Source organism: Nilaparvata lugens, chromosome X (genome assembly GCF_014356525.2).
Source record: "Nilaparvata lugens isolate BPH chromosome X, ASM1435652v1, whole genome shotgun sequence".
Classification (NCBI taxonomy): domain Eukaryota; kingdom Metazoa; phylum Arthropoda; class Insecta; order Hemiptera; family Delphacidae; genus Nilaparvata; species Nilaparvata lugens.
This window is the reverse complement of record NC_052518.1, coordinates 26,157,940-26,176,183: the sequence shown is the minus strand read 5'-3', so window position 1 is coordinate 26,176,183 and position 18,244 is coordinate 26,157,940. Positions and strand designations below refer to the sequence as shown.

The 18,244-nt window shown below is 31.2% G+C and overlaps 1 protein-coding gene across 7 annotated transcripts in view; it reads left to right on the top strand.

The window, feature by feature from the left end:
* The window catches only part of LOC111043544 (filamin-A), a 221,640-nt gene that overhangs the window by 180,457 nt on the left and 22,939 nt on the right, over window positions 1–18,244 (top strand). For all 7 annotated transcript variants that reach the window (XM_039443087.1, XM_039443088.1, XM_022328524.2 and 4 more), the window contains 7 exons: window positions 4,142–4,282; window positions 12,204–12,332; window positions 13,262–13,435; window positions 14,089–14,253; window positions 15,347–15,547; window positions 16,175–16,456; window positions 17,372–17,536. In XM_039443087.1, coding sequence (XP_039299021.1) covers window positions 4,142–4,282; window positions 12,204–12,332; window positions 13,262–13,435; window positions 14,089–14,253; window positions 15,347–15,547; window positions 16,175–16,456; window positions 17,372–17,536 — 1,257 coding nt within the window. The remainder of the gene's footprint in view (window positions 1–4,141; window positions 4,283–12,203; window positions 12,333–13,261; window positions 13,436–14,088; window positions 14,254–15,346; window positions 15,548–16,174; window positions 16,457–17,371; window positions 17,537–18,244) is intronic.

Genomic DNA, 18,244 nt, shown 5'->3' with positions numbered 1-18,244 from the left:
CCTCGTGTTTTCGGGTCATGGTGGATAGGTGGAGGGAGAGTATACAGGAAAAAGTTTAGGATAGCCGTGACAGCAACAATAAATAACAGGCATTACTGAAATATCGTAAATTAATAAGAACAATATGAAAACTTGTAGTACCCTTTATTATTTAAAATATTACAACGACTAAATATTGTAATATTTCCAAATCAAAATAGTATCATCAATCAGCTATCTACGTCGGTAATACTCATAGAAGATTACCTAGTTTGATTATGATTCCCTCATTTTCTGCGTTCAATCAGAATGAATATTCATTCTCAGACTCGAAATTCTCAATTTGATGTAAACTCTTTCTAGATAAATCCTTTTACACAGTTAGTACTTCATTTTGTGTCTTTTGAGACTGATTAAAATGAAGTTTTTTATACTCAGCCAAGAACAAGCTTTCTTAATTTACTTTCAAAATTATGCTTCACAAGTATAGCCCATTTCAACTTGGCAAGTTGCCTAGCTTTTTCTCATTTCTTTCCTAATTCATTTGAATTCGCAGTTGAAAAAACAAACTTGTTAATCTTAAACATACAATGATACCGAACTATAGATTCAGATTCAAATCTAGTGTAAAGTTGAAATTTTGAAATTTAGATGAATTTCTATTGATCGCTGTGACCCTCGGCTGTATTTTCTAAGAAAAAAGATTTGTGATTTCTTCCTAGAAAACTTTCCAAAAAAATCAACAGAAACTTCAACTACGAAAATATAGTTAGATGATCTATGATCAAATACATAGTTGGACAGGCATAGTTTACAGAAATACAGGTATGGATGATTTGAGATACCTTCTAGTTTTCAATTCAAACTCAAATGTTATAAATTTAAAGTGTAGCTTGAATGTTGCCGTTACAAATACGAAGATAAGAGAAAATAAATATATAAGAACAAATTATTACGAACAAAAAATGACATTTTTTAAACATTATCCTTTGAACGTTGTGAGTCGTCAAAATATACACTAAAATAATAGCTTCTAATATAATTATATGCCTGGTTTCAAGTGTTGGTGATTTATTCATTTTCACTAGTGGTTACACACGTGAAATGCTCCAGAGAAGTATCAAATCTCACATCTATATCAGGAGTGTGTTGATGCAAATATCCGCCATTTGACAATTAATGTTTCAATTGTTTATTTTCATTCAATTTGTAATGGAAACATCTAAGCTAGACAGTGAAATGATGGAAATTTGAGTTGAAAAATGAACAGGTTCCAGTTATTTCAAACGATCCTGCCCAACCCTGTACTATTACGAGAAGCGAGATTCAATTTTCATTCTGCTTCTAGTTGATTCTGATTGTCAAACTCCTATCTAACTGAGCTTGAAAAACAAAATTATCTGTATTTTTGTTACTGTCAGCAGTTGTTTAATAGTAAGCATTGATGATATTTATAACAAATGCTGACAGTTTGAAGTGAATTTCGCTATAGTAGATAGTGAGTGATCTAACCTGCAGTATGATTGTCACTCTTGTTATTATTAAACTCTCCTTTCAATAGAGTATTTGAGATTTCCTAATACAATCAATTTTTGATCAATTTTGATCAATTTTTGTCAGTTGTCAAAACTTATTATAGAATGAAAACCACTTGATATCGTCAAAACCACTAATTTATTGAAACAATTTGAGATACTAGTTCGGTGGTTATACCATTATCAATCTCTATATTAATCTGAAAGCTTAAAATATTGTTCACGAAATATGGAATGGAATTCATTTTGAACGAATTAATTATGTTTACAGCATCACGAATCATGATCAATTCGTTTTTTCACAGTTCAAAGATTATACTTTGAGCCCTCAAGTTAAGCTAATTATCATACTTTCAATCCGGTGGTATCATTCTATCATTCCTACCACACACAACCTCAGCAAAATTATTGCTTCGCGGAGATGCTTGGAATATAATATGTGTAGGCTACAGTAACATTCAGAGGCATAATATATTTGTCAATGTATCTAAAGCAATATGTAATCATTTCCAGTAGTTGAATTGTATGTTTCAATGTAGTTTTATTGCTGATAGAATTGAGCAGAAAATATATTGAGAAGATCCTGACCAATATGCTAGAAATATTGTCATTAGTAGAGACTTTTTGTCTCTTTCATCTAGATTATCAACCCCAGATTATCAGATTCTAGATCCTAGATTATCTTCAGAGCATCAGGATAAAGTATATGAACTCGTTCGAAAAATAAACTTGCATTCGATAATCAAGGAAAGAGGAATGGCTTTCAGCAAGTTTTATATTAGTTTCAGTCAACGTAAGCTTTTCCCTGAATTTGCCACCTTAGGCACTGATACTTTTATAGGGAAATCCATCCCTGATTATAAATGTGAAACCAGTTCAATGATTTCAATTGAATAAGTTTTATTCTTTCTTATAATAAAAATTCAGATCATATAAGATTTCTTAAATTATGTAGATAGCATTATTATGCAGACTGTGATTCTAGCGTATAATAATTATCAATATAGCTAACTACTCAATGAGTTTCATAAAGCTATGATCTGAAGCATTTTATAGAATTATATGAGGATAATGAGCATTCAATTGAATTGTGATTATATTATATTGTGTTACATCTACATATTACGGCAGGTTTGAACGCATGAACATCAATTTTGGCAAATTAAATCCCATTCGTATCCATCAAGAAGAAACTTACAGTTATCATGAATAAAGATTGATAATGATGAAATGAATTTTGAAGAAATTATTATAAATGCAAAACTCCCAAGATACAGGATGGAATACTCTCAAACTTCCAGAATAAAGTATTATTATTCAGTTTTATTAAAGAAGACATCGATGTGTTTTAACGCGACAAAAAACCACTCAACGCTTAGATCAGACTAGTTGACAGACAACAGACAGACTGTTGACAGACAACAGACAGACTGTTGACAGACTATTTGTAGCGAGACAATGTAACTATCTCAACAATTTGTTCGGTTGCCAAGTATGTAACTGTAGCTCACAGACCTGACAAATGCTTGAAGCGTATTGAATGCTTCATTAAACAGGTGTCTCGCTCAAATCTCTGTTCTCTTCTGCAGATACGATTGCTATTTTCTAATTTGAATTTTTTTCAAATAATATTTCTCAAGTAAGTTATTGTTTTATTCGATTACCTCAGTCGTAACTGAAAATTCAAGTTTGATCTATTCAAATAATGAGATAATAAATGCATTTTTCAATTGAATCAGTTCCATTAAGTTGAATTAAGATAACAGAATAATTCAAATTATTGACTTGAAACTTGACCAACATGGTCAAGAAGGTTGTATTTTAAGGCTGGTTTTCCGAAAACTGGTTTAGTTTTTTATCAGAAAAATTATTTGATGAAATTATAAATAAATAGGTTTCTTGATTGAGGATTCAGGGAAACTTCCATCCCAATTAAGAAATGTATTCGTTAATCTCATTTCAAGTTTTGTTATTTAGATAGAAACTGCAAAGGTATTTTCAGTAACAATATAATATGTAATGGAATAGTATTAATTCACGATGTCATACTTCTTCAACTGTTTTCATCAATCTTCCCTTGACAATCAACAGTTTAAAATAGTTAACTTGCATGTTTCATCGTTAATGATTTTTTGTAACTACTATGTTTGTGTGTTAGTTTCAAGGCTCTAGGTTCCATGAACAATGAGTACTTTGACATCCAATGATCCAAATTACACTGAGAATAGAAGCCCAGTTCCTGTAAACACGTCCGTATTTAAAATTCAGAGGAAGTTTGTATTGTAGAAGTGACATTACATCATTAGATTAGTTTAGCGCAGTGCTTTCGGTTCTCCCGTTGGAAGGGTGGCTGTTTGAGGCCAGCTCCACTATCTGACAGTAATCAGCTTGAAAATCACTTTTGGATTGTTTGCAATCAACCTCAACTGTATGTGTATTCATACATATCATATCATTCGTTTATGTAGACCCAATGTAACAACAGTGATTCATAAATTTTCCTGTTTTAACTTGAAAATAGTGGCAAGGAGTGAGAGTGACGATGCCACACCAGAACTTTTCATTCTATACACTATCACATTTCTGATTTTAATCAAAATTATTAATAATATTTTTTTTTATTTCAGCTGAAATTAAGATGCCAAGTGGCAATACTGACAAGCCAGTTATAGAGGATAACCGCGATGGAACAGTCAGCGTCAAATATGAACCCAGGGAAGAAGGTCTTCACGAGCTCTATGTCAAATACAACGGTGAACATGTCCAAGGTAATATTATTATATTCTATCCCAGTCTACTCGAAAAATATCATTCAAACACAATTTTAATCAGCTTGATTTTATTCTATTCACCTTTGGACTAGCTTTGTAGTGGGTAGTATTGATATTTTCAAACATTTATTTTCACGTGTTCTTTCATCAAACTTCATGCTGGCTAAGCGGGTCTCCATAAATTTTAGGCTAGTGAATTCAATTGAATGTACCAATTCGTTGATGATAATTCTAATACTAACGCCATAGACAACGGGTAGTGTCATGATCTATCATTATATTGTAGATTTCCGTCATTTTCATGTTGAAACGTTCAACCAACTTCCAATAGGTAGAACTCAATTGAACCAATCAGAATGGCTTTCTCCTGGTAATCTTCGAAAAAATTAGATAAGCGAAAGATGAAGGTTAGGAATAACAAGTTGGTCTGCCATTTGGGAGTGGGCTTTGGGCAGCGGTACCGGACGGTTGTGCTTTCAGCTCAGATAAGTCTCCTTTTCTGCTTTATCCTGTAGAGAAACTAACGGAAATTTTTGTCCAATAACTAACATCTCATCTGAAATCTCTTTCAAATCAAAAATTCAAATTCATAACTCACGTACGTTTTTCATAATTCAACAATTCAATTCAGCTTATAACATTCTGGTGTATTTTAGCTAAATAACTTACTATATTGTGTAGTTGATTGTGCCTATTCAGAGCCTAAGTAGACCTATATTAATTCATCACCACGAAACAGACTGTTCTTCTCAATTGGATATTCCTTTTTATTTCTCCAGCACATCAGATCTGTATCCCTCATAATTTTTTTATGAATCAACTAGCAGCTTCTTTTTTGGTTTATTCTTTGACACGACATGTTTCGACTCATTAGGTCATAAGGCCGCGAAATAAATTCTAACATTTTATTTTCACAAAAGGTATTAATATTATGTATTATGTATAGCTCTGAAAAACATCCCTTATAAATATATTTATTTTAATCGTATTTTTACGTCAATTGATTTGGTAGATGGTGAGCGTGAAGTGACTTGCTGGCATTATTTTTTTTTTAGTCTGAATTGCACAATATATTCAAATTTAATTCTCTGGTTTGATGAAAAGTTTAATTCTAGTATCTTTCTCAACATTAATTTTTTGTAATTAATTAAAATCGTAATTTCCAGATTCTGCTAATTAACTTTTTCATTCTATTTTATTTCTCACTTTTTTTTCAAAATAAGAATCCTCCTCCACTCATTCAACACACTTACAAAATTGTACATGTTTAAATCGAGTGTGGAGTTGCGAATAATTGTAATAGTTTCGTGGTGAGTGGCAAACAAATTTCGTCATGTCTCACTGTGCAGTGTGTGGTTCTTATAAGGACGTGTATTTTGTAAAGTCTAACTCCGCCTTGCACTTTCGTCCTTACTGTCCTGGGCATGTGTAGATAATTAATTTTGCAGCTTTTGGCCTGTTTGCACAAAAGCATGTTGAAATTTGTTCTTGATTAATGCCACGTTAACCAGTCAGTGCAAGATTTCTTGAAAAGAAGGCTTCTCTGGTCATCTCTTGTAGCATTTAATCAGGGTTAGATTTAACAGGCTTTTGTACAACCGAGCCATAATGCTCACTAAGATATCATAACCATTATTTTTCAGACTTTAATGAGATTCGAAATGCATTTAATTATCTATATTGTTGGTTCAATTCCAACATACTTGTCTTTAAATAATAATTGTTTTCATGTTACTTGAATACTGTCACCAACTTTATTGTTCTTTTCTTATCCAATGAAATCAAACAAATTATACATACGATTGATGTTTTTTTAATTAGTAGATCGATTAATCAATTTAGAAAAAATTAGAACCATGAGAAATTTACTGATATATATAAATGTTAGAGATAATTAATTTCTGTGCATCACTCATTTAAATTCCGTGTTTTTTAGGATAAATATATCCTGAAAAATTTTATGGACCAATTACAGACATAGTTTTCAGAAAATAAATCCATACTTCCTAATTCAGCGGATTTAAGTTGAGCTAAGTTTCCAAGACGTATATATAAATAGAATTTATTGTTCAATTCGAGCATGCAATAGCCTACAAATATAATAGATAAATAATTTATGTTTCTAATAAAAAACTTAATCAATATAAAAAGTTGCATTGAATTTAAATTACTTAGAAAAAGTAAATCAATGCTATCCCTAAAGCTGTGCGAGATCTTAGTTTCGAGTAGCTTGATATTAGAAAACCTAAATATAGAAGGAAAGTGTCGTCCTCATTCTAAAATAATAAAATATTAGATAATTCATCCAATACATTGAATGAATTAGAGTTCAACCTTCAACCTTGAACATGAAATATTTTCAAAGCAACACAATTCAGAATTATAAGGCAAGCCATCAGCCGCAGTTTTAATAGTATTTTCAGCTAATAATATTATCTCAATTTCATCATACCTTCCAGGCAGATAATTTCAATGATAATTTCTTCCCCAGAAATAAATTTATAGAGGGAACCACTAATGAACTTATGTCTTACTTATTTAATTACAAGCTTGTAAAACTGGTTTATCAACTCAAATATCATGCTCTTCAAGTTCAAACATTAACTAGCTTCTGAAAAGGCACTATCAAACATGATTCAATTTTGAATTTCCAACTTTTATTCTAACAATTTTTATTATAGTTCAGCTACTAATTCCCATTTCCTGAGAAAATCAGTCTAGTCTCAGGTCAAGTTATTGAATACAATTTACAAATGAAAATTATTTAAAGCTCATTTGTATTTTGAGCAATAACTAATTACCTCTGCATGGTAGACTCTGATCATGTTTGCTTCTGAAGTAGTTACACATTTTCTAAAGAGTTTTGAATACTTTTGAACCCACCTTTATTCCACAATAATCGCGTAATAATTCATTTTCGCATTTCTTTGCTTGTTCGTTTTCATTTCCTGATATAATCCCCTATTACTTTGAAAATCCAATATAATTTAAAATCTACCTTGGTTTAATAATATATTTTGGAAAAATTTAACATTCGCAACCCGAAATTGGAGAACTGAATATTTTTCGGCTAAAATTTGAACTAATACACTGGTTAATTTTCCATTTATAATTATCATAACATCATCGTATTTCAAAATTTCTTCAGCCTATCCTATTTTTTTCGTTCGTTCGTGTCAAGTGGTTATATTACGTCAATGTCAAAATACGAGTAATAATCGACTGTTTTAACAGCTTCTTCATCAAAATTAAAAATGTACCGTCGTGTGGTACATGCATACTGGTGGTAGATAGCATTTCAGGAAATCACCATCTCATTGAATCCACAATCACAGTATGGATCGTCGATCCACCTCTATTTAAAACGTTTTTCTCGCCCGCTTTCAATTAAACTTGCGTACTGAAATTATTTTCTATATGTTTCTTTAAAACCGATTGCTGATGAAGTATTCATTACTTTTTAGATTATGTAGTGGTATAAGTAGTGGTATATTAGCTCTATTTATTAACAAATCCATTATCATTTCATTTTTCTTATTCTGTCATTCTTACATTCATCATCTCATCTTCTATCTCTCATCATCATCTGTCTCATTACCCACGCACAAGCCTGGAGCTCATGTGGGCATCATTCTCAGCAAAAAAAAAAACAAAACAAAAAACATTCAAATGATATAAAAAACCAACTTACTTGCTGTAATTTTATCGTTAAATTGAATATTTGCCTTCCATTTTCAAGATGAGAGAAAATTGCTGGAAAGTAACTATTGAATTATGCTTATTTCTTACAATTGCATTGTTTCTTCATCAATAAGTCCGTGAAAATAGCTAGTAGTTCTTAACAACTGTTAAAGTTTCGTTCTATGTGAGGTATTACCTGTAAAATATGTTAGCTGCCCTGCCAGTTTTTTTATTCCATCCAAATAGATACCGTTCAGTTAATTTATTTGATGGTATCACTAGTACCTTTTTTCTTTGAAGACAATACCGGTTTCGGCAATTCATCTCAAATGTACAAAAAATGAAAGGGTACTAGTAATTCTTTATCATAAAACTTTCAATCAGCCCTATAGAAATAAATGAGAGAAATCGATAACACTATTCCCGTTACTGCTTGGGCTTGCACTAATATTTCAAAGCTTCATTAATCGGAACTTGCTTTATTAATATCACCATCTACATCATCATATTAACATATACCATATCTCATCACCATGCCCTTTTTTCACCCACGTACATATCTTCCGAACTCTATATTTTTTTCAATCAATCAATTCATTTATTTCACAAACTAACATAATACAGAATAAAAAAGAAAGATATAAAAAAACGTCAAAACAAAAACTACAAAAAAGGTCATCACCAAGTGTCGTATCTTTCAGGATGGGAGGAGATTACTTACCAGCTTTATTTATTCATATACAATAGATACAATGCAGGTAAAAACAACAGGCATTCGCCCAAAACTGCTTTAAACCTTAATTTGGAATACACGGTCTAGAGGTGATGTAAATAATAACTTAATTCACACACTATTTTGAGTCAAAAAAATGTATGTATTACAATAATTTTGGATTCATCAGATTAATTAATTTCAAAATACAAATCCAAACCAAAATATTCCTTCACAATCACAGAAATATTAAAAATTTCACTTAAATTCTCAAATTATACTCACGTTAAAATTATTATTATTTATGCTGTATATTTTTTTGCCAAACATTTTTCGTCATTTTCAATTGTGGGGTTTTTCGTCACTTTTAGCTCTGGGGAATATATTCTTACTCTTTATAGATTAATAAAGTAATTTAATTAAAAACCTTTCTTGAAATCTCCAATCTCAAGATACGCTTTTCACATCCTCCATGTTTCTTCTATCAATCTATTTATTCTTTATTCATTTCTATGATGTTTTCCAGTCTTTTTTATTTTTACATATTATCCAGTGGAAGCCTGTAATATCTCTTCATCATCATCATCATCATCATCTCATCATATTCGTCTCTTTATCATTATATAATCATATCTGTTCAATGTTTTTTTTTTCAATGTTTTACCAATTCGCATTCCTTATCTTTCCATAGTAAGCTTCATTCTATGAAGTTAGTGGAAAAGATAGTACTACAGAGTTGCCAATTCCTGTTATCAACGCCTTCTATATCAGATAGCTGTGAATCAAATTATTTTGGTAGAACTGATTATTTGCTTATTTTTGTCGATAATGATCTACTTTTTTCCAATAATCATATTTTATCAGTTAAGAAAATATATTTTCTTATGATTTAATAACTAATTTTCATCATAAATTGAGATGAAATATTTTGGTTATTCATCATGTTTTTTTCATTCATTTCAAAAATTTAGTGAGAAGGTAGAAAAGGATAGAGTTATCTGCTTTGTCCAATGACAGACAAGGATAGCAAACTAATGTTAATCAGGTGCTGACATTATAAACTTGAATCTTACTATAATTAGTATATTAGTAACAATTAGATTATAAGCTATCATGATATCTTGTTATTTTTATTGACTCATTTCTATATTGGTGAAACCCTCAAATCAAACTACAAAAAATCAATATATACTATTATTATTCATTTCTATTTCAATAGGACTACTTGAAAGTTCTATTATAGGTACCGAATTACTAGTTACCTTTTTATTTTCGTTGAGCCACGAATATTTTCTGGGATTTATCTCATTATCAAGTGTCAAAATTAATTGTTATTTCGAAGTAAACAAATATTAAAGGTTTTAGCAACTGGCTTATTTTATATTTCTTATTTAAAAATTCTTTCAAATAATGCGTTATGATTCTGATATCAACGATTATAGCATTATTAATATATTTGCTGTAGAATTATTCTTATCAGGGTAACTAGTTGGTACAACACAAAGCTCGGATCTTGATAAAAGTTGTTTTTCTTCTCTTTACTTCACTATCATGATCCTTAAAATTTCCAGTATTGAAGGAAGAATAATTTGGTTCAGACTCTTTGGGAAAGTCTCTAAAAACCCATCATGAATTCAAATTTAATTTCTAGTATAACCTCTGATATACTTATCTTCTGATATTATATATTAATAATATAATAATAATTTCAATTTCAATTTATTCACAAATAAGAAGATAATATCTCGTATATTATACTCATCTTCTGATATTATATATCAATAATAATAATAATTTTTATTTTAATTTCAATTTATTCACAAATTCCAAACAACATCTTAATAATTCTACATTTTATAAATATATTTAATACAAATGAAAACCCTTTTTTAATTGATTGTTTAAGAGTTTGCTATTGCTTCCATCAGGGATTGAATATTCAAAGTTCAAATTTAATAAGAAAAATATTTATATTTCAATAATAATAATTTTTATTTTAATTTCAATTTATTCACAAATTCCAAACAACATCTTAATAATTCTACATTTTATAAATATATTTAATACAAATGAAAACCCTTTTTTAATTGATTGTTTAAGAGTTTGCTATTGCTTCCATCAGGGATTGAATATTCAAAGTTCAAATTTAATAAGAAAAATATTTATATTTCAATAATAATAATATTTTTTCCAAATTTTTAATTTATTTTTTCATTCATTTCACTTATTTCAAATTTTTCATCCTACTTTCAAAGTTAATCAAAAATTAATTGAAGAGCAAATCTTTCACAAAGTTGCAGTAGAAAGTAGAGTAATAAAAATTGGGAAGTAGTCAGTGGCGGCTCTACATTAGGTGAATGCTACAATAGATGTGCAGTTGCCCACCCAGTTTCAATGAGAAAATTTTTTTAACGTTACAACTTTGACAGCGCGCAGTCCAACAGCTTAGTCAATCAACACTTTTTTAGTGAAGCTACAAGTTTCATAGATTTCCATCCAAGTCAATAAATATTGTAAGTCTGGAGAGATTATAGCCTACTCGCAAGAGGACTCGCTTCACTCGCCTCATCCATCTAGTCAGGGGGTTCCGGCACAGCCTACTCTTCGCTTTGAACATGCTTTCTTTGCTCCCATATCCGTCAATACTGTCTTTCAGACTCGATTCTATTACAAAAGGAACAATATAAACCAGCATCATCATTATCCCAGCAACCATGTGTGTCAACTTCTTAAAAGCCTGTGTTACTTGTTAACCCTTACTTTTCTTCTTTAGTCATTCTAGGAAACCCTTATTCCACGGAAAACAGGTAACACATCGATCGCCATCAGCTTAATCTAAAAGCCCCCTAAACACTACATTCCTAGTCCTCAGTATTACCAAATTTCTGTTATTAGTCCTAGAAAAATCGTAGAAAATTCATAAAACGATTGAAAGTTTGATCCTGGCCTAACTTTGAAGCTCTCTCATGACTATATATCTAGAACTCAGCTGATCCTGATTGAAACCATATTTTAACTTTTTCTGTCTATTCTCGAAAAATGTTGGGAAACGCCAATTTCATGCGTGTCTTTGGGATGATTTTAAACCCGTTCTCAGTTTATCAATACGGAAATACCTCCTTAATTTGAACGGTTTTTGTTTATTGCATTTTTAGTTCCGTTGATCAATGACTGAGTGCCCATTTCGTTTTTAAATATAATAATCGATAATGAGCCTGAACATTGGCTTTAATCACCCACTTCACCCCTCTCTAAACGATCTGTTAATTTGTTGCCCACCCGCTTTTTTAGGTCAGAAACCGCCACTGGGAGTAGAAAAATTCTCACAATAGTAGATGCTTGCTTACTTACACTCTTCAGTGTACCTGGAGCGAGTGACTTGATAATGAGTCTGGCCAAGAAACGAGTATCTGAGGTATCTGAGGATGACGTAGATGTTTTACACTAATAGGATAACAATAGTCAATAACCATTTTTTCTTTTTGAACTGTTGAACTCATGTGAAGGTGTTTGTTTCTGTTGTAGGCTCTCCGTTCAAATTCCACGTGGACTCTGTAAGCAGCGGCTATGTGACAGCTTATGGACCTGGCTTGACCCACGGTGTAAGTGGAGAACCATCCAACTTCACCATCTCTACCAAAGGCGCTGGAGCAGGTGACAATTCAAATCAATTGAATACGTTAATTATTTTGTTGAAAATGTGACAAGTAGATTGGAATGGAAAAAGTAGAATTTCAATAATAATAATAAACATTTAAATAATTTCTTCCGGAAAATGTCTGTGTCTTACACGTGGATTTTATTTAAAATGGTCAATTAATTTTATAAACGTTTGATTAGAATTTTTCAGCCGAATCTCGCTTAATTTTTATACAAACTAATCATCTAATCAGAGATAATTACTTCTGCTGTAGCTTAATTGCAAGCACAAAAATATCGCTGTGAAATAGTGATTTACTTGTATTTTAGAGAATCACAATAAAAGTCTCTTTTATAATGAATATTTCTAATAATAGTTTACTGAAAACCACTCTCCGATGACAAATTCCCAGTTCTACTGATAGAAAACTACTTGTAATCAAATTCAATTTTCTAGCTAAGCAGCTTTGACATGATTCTATTTTTCATTTTATTTTATTTCATGTTCTGTTCTGTTCCATGTGTTGTAATATGAGCAATATCAATTACTATAATTATCCAAAGTAGAATATATTGTATTTTTCGCGTTATATTGTATTCTTGTACAGCATCTCTATAAAACTATGTATTGTATTTATTGCACTGAAGTTAGATCCACATCAATTATTAGTCAGCATTAGATAAATTGGGTTTTACAGTTTCTGTTATTAGCCTACTTTTGAATATGATGCTATGACGTATGCTCTTTGAATACATTGATAACGAATAGTACCGTAACCAGAACTGTATACTGCTGACTTCTTGAGTTGAATTGCAATATAGGCCTGGGGAATCACGTAATATTATTCATTGAACTAATGCATTCATATGACTTGTGTATCTATTGAACTTAATACTATCTTATTCATGAGTACATTATTTTTACTGGCATATCATTTTTTCAGGTGGATTGTCGCTGGCTGTTGAAGGCCCAAGCAAAGCTGATATCAGCTGCCATGATAACAAGGATGGAACCGTGTCAGTCTCCTACTTACCGACGGCTCCAGGCGAATACAAAATCGCTGTCAAATTTGGAGACAGACATATCAAGGGAAGCCCATACAATGCTAAAATTACAGGTAAACATTCTACTCATCACGAAATACATTGATCCATGTTCAAGTCATTTCATTATTATTGAAATCTTGAAATCAATATTGTGATTTTAATCGTTCAACTCTATTTTCAAGTAAAAGTTTCAGAAACATCTATAGTAACCTCCTCCATATAGAAACAATAGCGTAAGTATGTTATTCTTTCTCTATGCCTCCTCTGAAAGGGGTATAATGATTAAGGCTCTTCTGAAATAATTATGTGTAATATATACAAACATTAATGTGTCATATACCACTCTCACAGGAGGATACTGGATGAGTTTCCAAAGTCAACACCAAATGGTTATGTTTCTCTAACATTCAACAAAACACTGAGTAGAATAGAGAATAATTATTTTTTATGACTGTTGCAATAGACCAGCCAGAAAATGTCATACATAACACATTTTTATAAAACCGAACTGTGGATACAATCAATTCGAGGTGAATAAAACTTAGAGAATGTATTTATTTACATTAATTTTCCAAGTTAATAACTTTTTTGAAGTGTAACTCTTTGACTTGCAGAAGGATTAACATAAGATGATTTTTCCCTAATAGTTTTCTTCTATTTGTTAATTTGTCACATTCTCAATATATTATTCTATTCTGCTAACTGCTTTATTTCTATTGTGAAGGCGAAGGAAGGAAGAGAAACCAGATCTCTGTTGGATCGTGCAGTGAGGTATCTCTGCCTGGCAAGGTCACTGATGCAGATATCAGATCTCTCAATGCTTCCATCCAGGCACCTAGTGGCTTGGAAGAGCCTTGCTTCCTCAAGAGATTGCCAAATGGAAACTTGGGTAATAATTATTGTTCATGTATCATACTTACCATTATTATTGATATTTTATTGAAATTGAAATTTGTGAAAAACCTTACAATTAACCTCTTGATTTTCTCTGGCATTTTCAGTGCAACTTAATTATGATGAATACTATTTATGAAAATTAATTCCTGATACACCTTCCAATGAACTCCAGGATATACTCTCAATTCTCAACTTATAATTTTTAAATTAGCATTATCATTTATGGATTTTCTATTAATGAAATTAAAATACATGTCATATCTTCCAATCAATATATTGAATATTCTCACCATATCCTGTTTATTTTATAATTGTACATGTTGTCTTTTTAAAATTATTGTTTATATAATATTATAATTACGATGATTTTTCATATTTTATTTATGGAATTCAATTAATGTCATTTTCTATTCTACTTTCACAACATCAAGTGGCTTTCTCTTCACATAGTGCGTCTATCATTATATTTTATCAAGAAGGTCATTGTCAATATATTAATTTTAAATCTTAATTCACATTTTATAGATTAATATTTATTTGCTGTTATCATGATATTATCTCACTCTTATTCTAACTCTGAATCTCTGATATTATGATGGCTAATTTTATCAATATTCATCAGGATTGCCAGTTAACCTATTCAATATCATGTTAAATTTTTGTCTCTCAAAGTAGTTATGTTCCCTTTCCATGTCAGCGTATATAGAATAACACGAATGTAAAGAACAATATTCATTCATTTTTTGGCTGAAATTATTTTTTTGCTTTTTGGGCCAATAATCTCTAATCGCCACCTATGAACCTCTTCATTTCATTTAATTCATTTATTCACTTTATAACATTTGTGTCCAATTTTCTGAGCAGACATTTACAAGCAAGAGATTTCAAATTACATCTAAGATTTCAATATACAAATCCCTATAGTCAATAGTATATTGTAAATTATATAATTAACAATCTTCACGTCTGTAATTACAATGTATCAATATCAGTTACTGAAAAATATTACATCTGTGATTACTATGTACCGTATTTATATCAGTTATCGGAAATATTGTACATTGTGAATGTGCAACATGTTGCAGGCATTTCATTCACTCCTCGTGAGGTTGGAGAGCACACTGTCTCTGTGAAGAAAATGGGGAAGCACATCACCAACTCTCCTTTCAAGATAAATGTGGGCGAAAGAGAGGTCGGTGATGCGAAGAAGGTGAAAGTGTGTGGTGCGCTCACTGAGGGAAAAACCCATGTTGAAAACACCTTCATGGTCGACACCAAGAATGCTGGTCGGTTACATTATTTCTGTTATATGAATCTATCAACTTATAGAATATTAAATACTCATTATTTATGAATTTATTAAATCAGCACCCTATGAAACAATGATTAGGACTATGCCTAAGACCATCTTCAAAACCTCCTTACTGTGAACTTTTTTCCGACTGAAATTTCTTCCGAAAAATCTTCCTGATTCGAATAAATAGCTATATAGGCTATGTAACAATTGATTAAATCGTTGATTTTGAATGTTCAAATCTTTTATAAAAATCCGGAAATACCAAGCAAATTGAATAGGATATCACTTAAATAAGCCTAATCAAAAAATCCTGTCGAAACCAAAAAAATATATACATATTTATATTGGGTCTATAATAAAGTCTACAGTATTCTTCACCGCAGAAACATCTCTATACAATAGTTTAATACTAGAAATATGTTTAGATTATGTAGTTGAGCAATATTGTTTATTCATGATGAATGTTAAGTTTATTAAACATCATCAAACACATTTTTTAACTGACGGAGATTTTCAATTTGATAATATTATTACTCGTTCATCAGCATCATCAGATGCAATATAATAGTTGTGTTGGATATTTTTATTTTGTGTACAATTTTGCTTTTGTATACAGGTTATGGTGGTCTGTCACTATCAATCGAAGGACCGAGCAAAGCTGAGATCCAATGCAAGGACAATGAGGATGGAACTCTGAACATCTCCTACAAGCCAACCGAGCCAGGATACTACATTGTCAACTTGAAATTCGCTGACCATCATGTTGAAGGATCTCCGTTCACAGTGAAGGTGACTGGAGAAGGTAGCAACAGACAGAGGGAGAAGATCCAGAGACAGAGAGAGGCAGTGCCTATCACCGAGGTTGGATCCGAGTGCAAGCTCACATTCAAAATGCCTGGTTAGTGCATTTCATTCAGATTATATAAAATTGATCAAAAAGTTTCTTGAGTTGAAATGAAAAGATATTGTCAAAGATATTGACAATATCTTTTCATTTCACCTTAATATGGAGAAATTCCACAACATCTCTGTGCCAAGTGTTAGTTTCTTGAGTGGAGTGTTGGTAATAATCAAAATAATTGAAGAGCATATCATTTTGATCGAATGATGTGTCTCAACAATTAAGTTTGTCGATAGGTTTGAGCGTCTGGACTGGCCTTCACACAAAATTACAGGCTGACTAACAAGCCTAGAATTCTCTATAACGTTTTCCTTGTTTATGTTAGTGAGCTAAACTTACAATAGTTATCACACCCAAAAGATGTAAAATGTATTTTTGTAATTTTTTATTTGAATTTTGTTTTTGAATATTCCTTTTTTATTTTGTATTACTATTGAGAAATCTTTCTTACCACATAGACTCGTGGAAAAAATCACAAATTGAGTTATTTTTGAATGATGCTGCAAGATTAAAATTTGATATAGCAGAGTCTACAATGAATACGTAGCCTGTCATTCAATGTATTAAACTTGTACTAGTAAATTGCCTTATACGATATATTTGTACAAAATATTTTTACTATATAGTTCATAATATTATTTTGGTTGAAAATCGATTCGCCTGTTTCTTAGTGTTTGATTTATAGTGTTATTTGAAATTGATTCATGGTACATTTTAACATTTGATTTTCAGTGTTAGTTATGCTTCATTTAAATGAACGTAATCCCTTAAATTTCAATATGTCACATAGCTGTTTCCCATCGATATCGGTGGCGTTGTATCCTTCTTCCCTAAGGGCAATAATAGTGGTTTGGGTTGAGATTTCAATAAATTGGATTCACTAAGAACTATCATCAAATGAATTTATTACAGGTATCACAGCGTTTGATCTGTCGGCCACTGTCACATCTCCCAGCAATGTAACCGAGGATGCAGAAATTAACGAAGTCGAAGATGGACTCTATGCTGTTCACTTCGTGCCCAAGGAGCTTGGAGTGCACACTGTTTCTGTCAAGTACAAGGAAATCCATATTCCAGGTTGGTCAATTCACACTTGTTGAACAAATCGTTACTACAAATTGATTATTTGTAATAACTTACTTATAGTCTGTGTAAAATAAGTTGAGACTTGGCCCTCCATCCGAAGAAATTACAAGGTTGCCAATTCGTGTAAAATTACAACTTTCTCAAATTTCCAATTCAACATCAGAATTACATGTAGAATATCATTCCCGATATCCTAGTAGTGCTAAAAAAGTTTCAGGGTTGGATGATTAAAAGGAAATTTGACTTTTATGATAAAATGGGAAACATCGCGAAGATTTGTTTTTCTTTTGAATATCACGTCTCTCAGAATCATGGGGTGTCGTAATGCGTAATAATTTTATATCCAATTAAAGGAGAGAATGTCTCCTTTCTATTGGTGTCCGGATAATTTTTATCCGACCTATAGTTATTTTTTAATTAATGATTATGTTCGTCAATGTCGAGACATTTCGAGCAGAAAACATGAAATTTTCGACATGCTGGAAACGTTTTTGTTTCGAAAGATAAGTGGCTGGTGAAAGCGTGAAAGTTTTTCAGAAATAATTGAAATTATTTTTGCAATTGTCAAAAGTAGTCGGAAGATCGTATTTCGGTCTCCAAGGAATTTTAAAGTTGGGAGAGCGACTGCATGGTATGCATTGTGTACCAAATTGTATGCTAAAGGCTGGCAATTTTATATATATTTGACTGAATTATTTC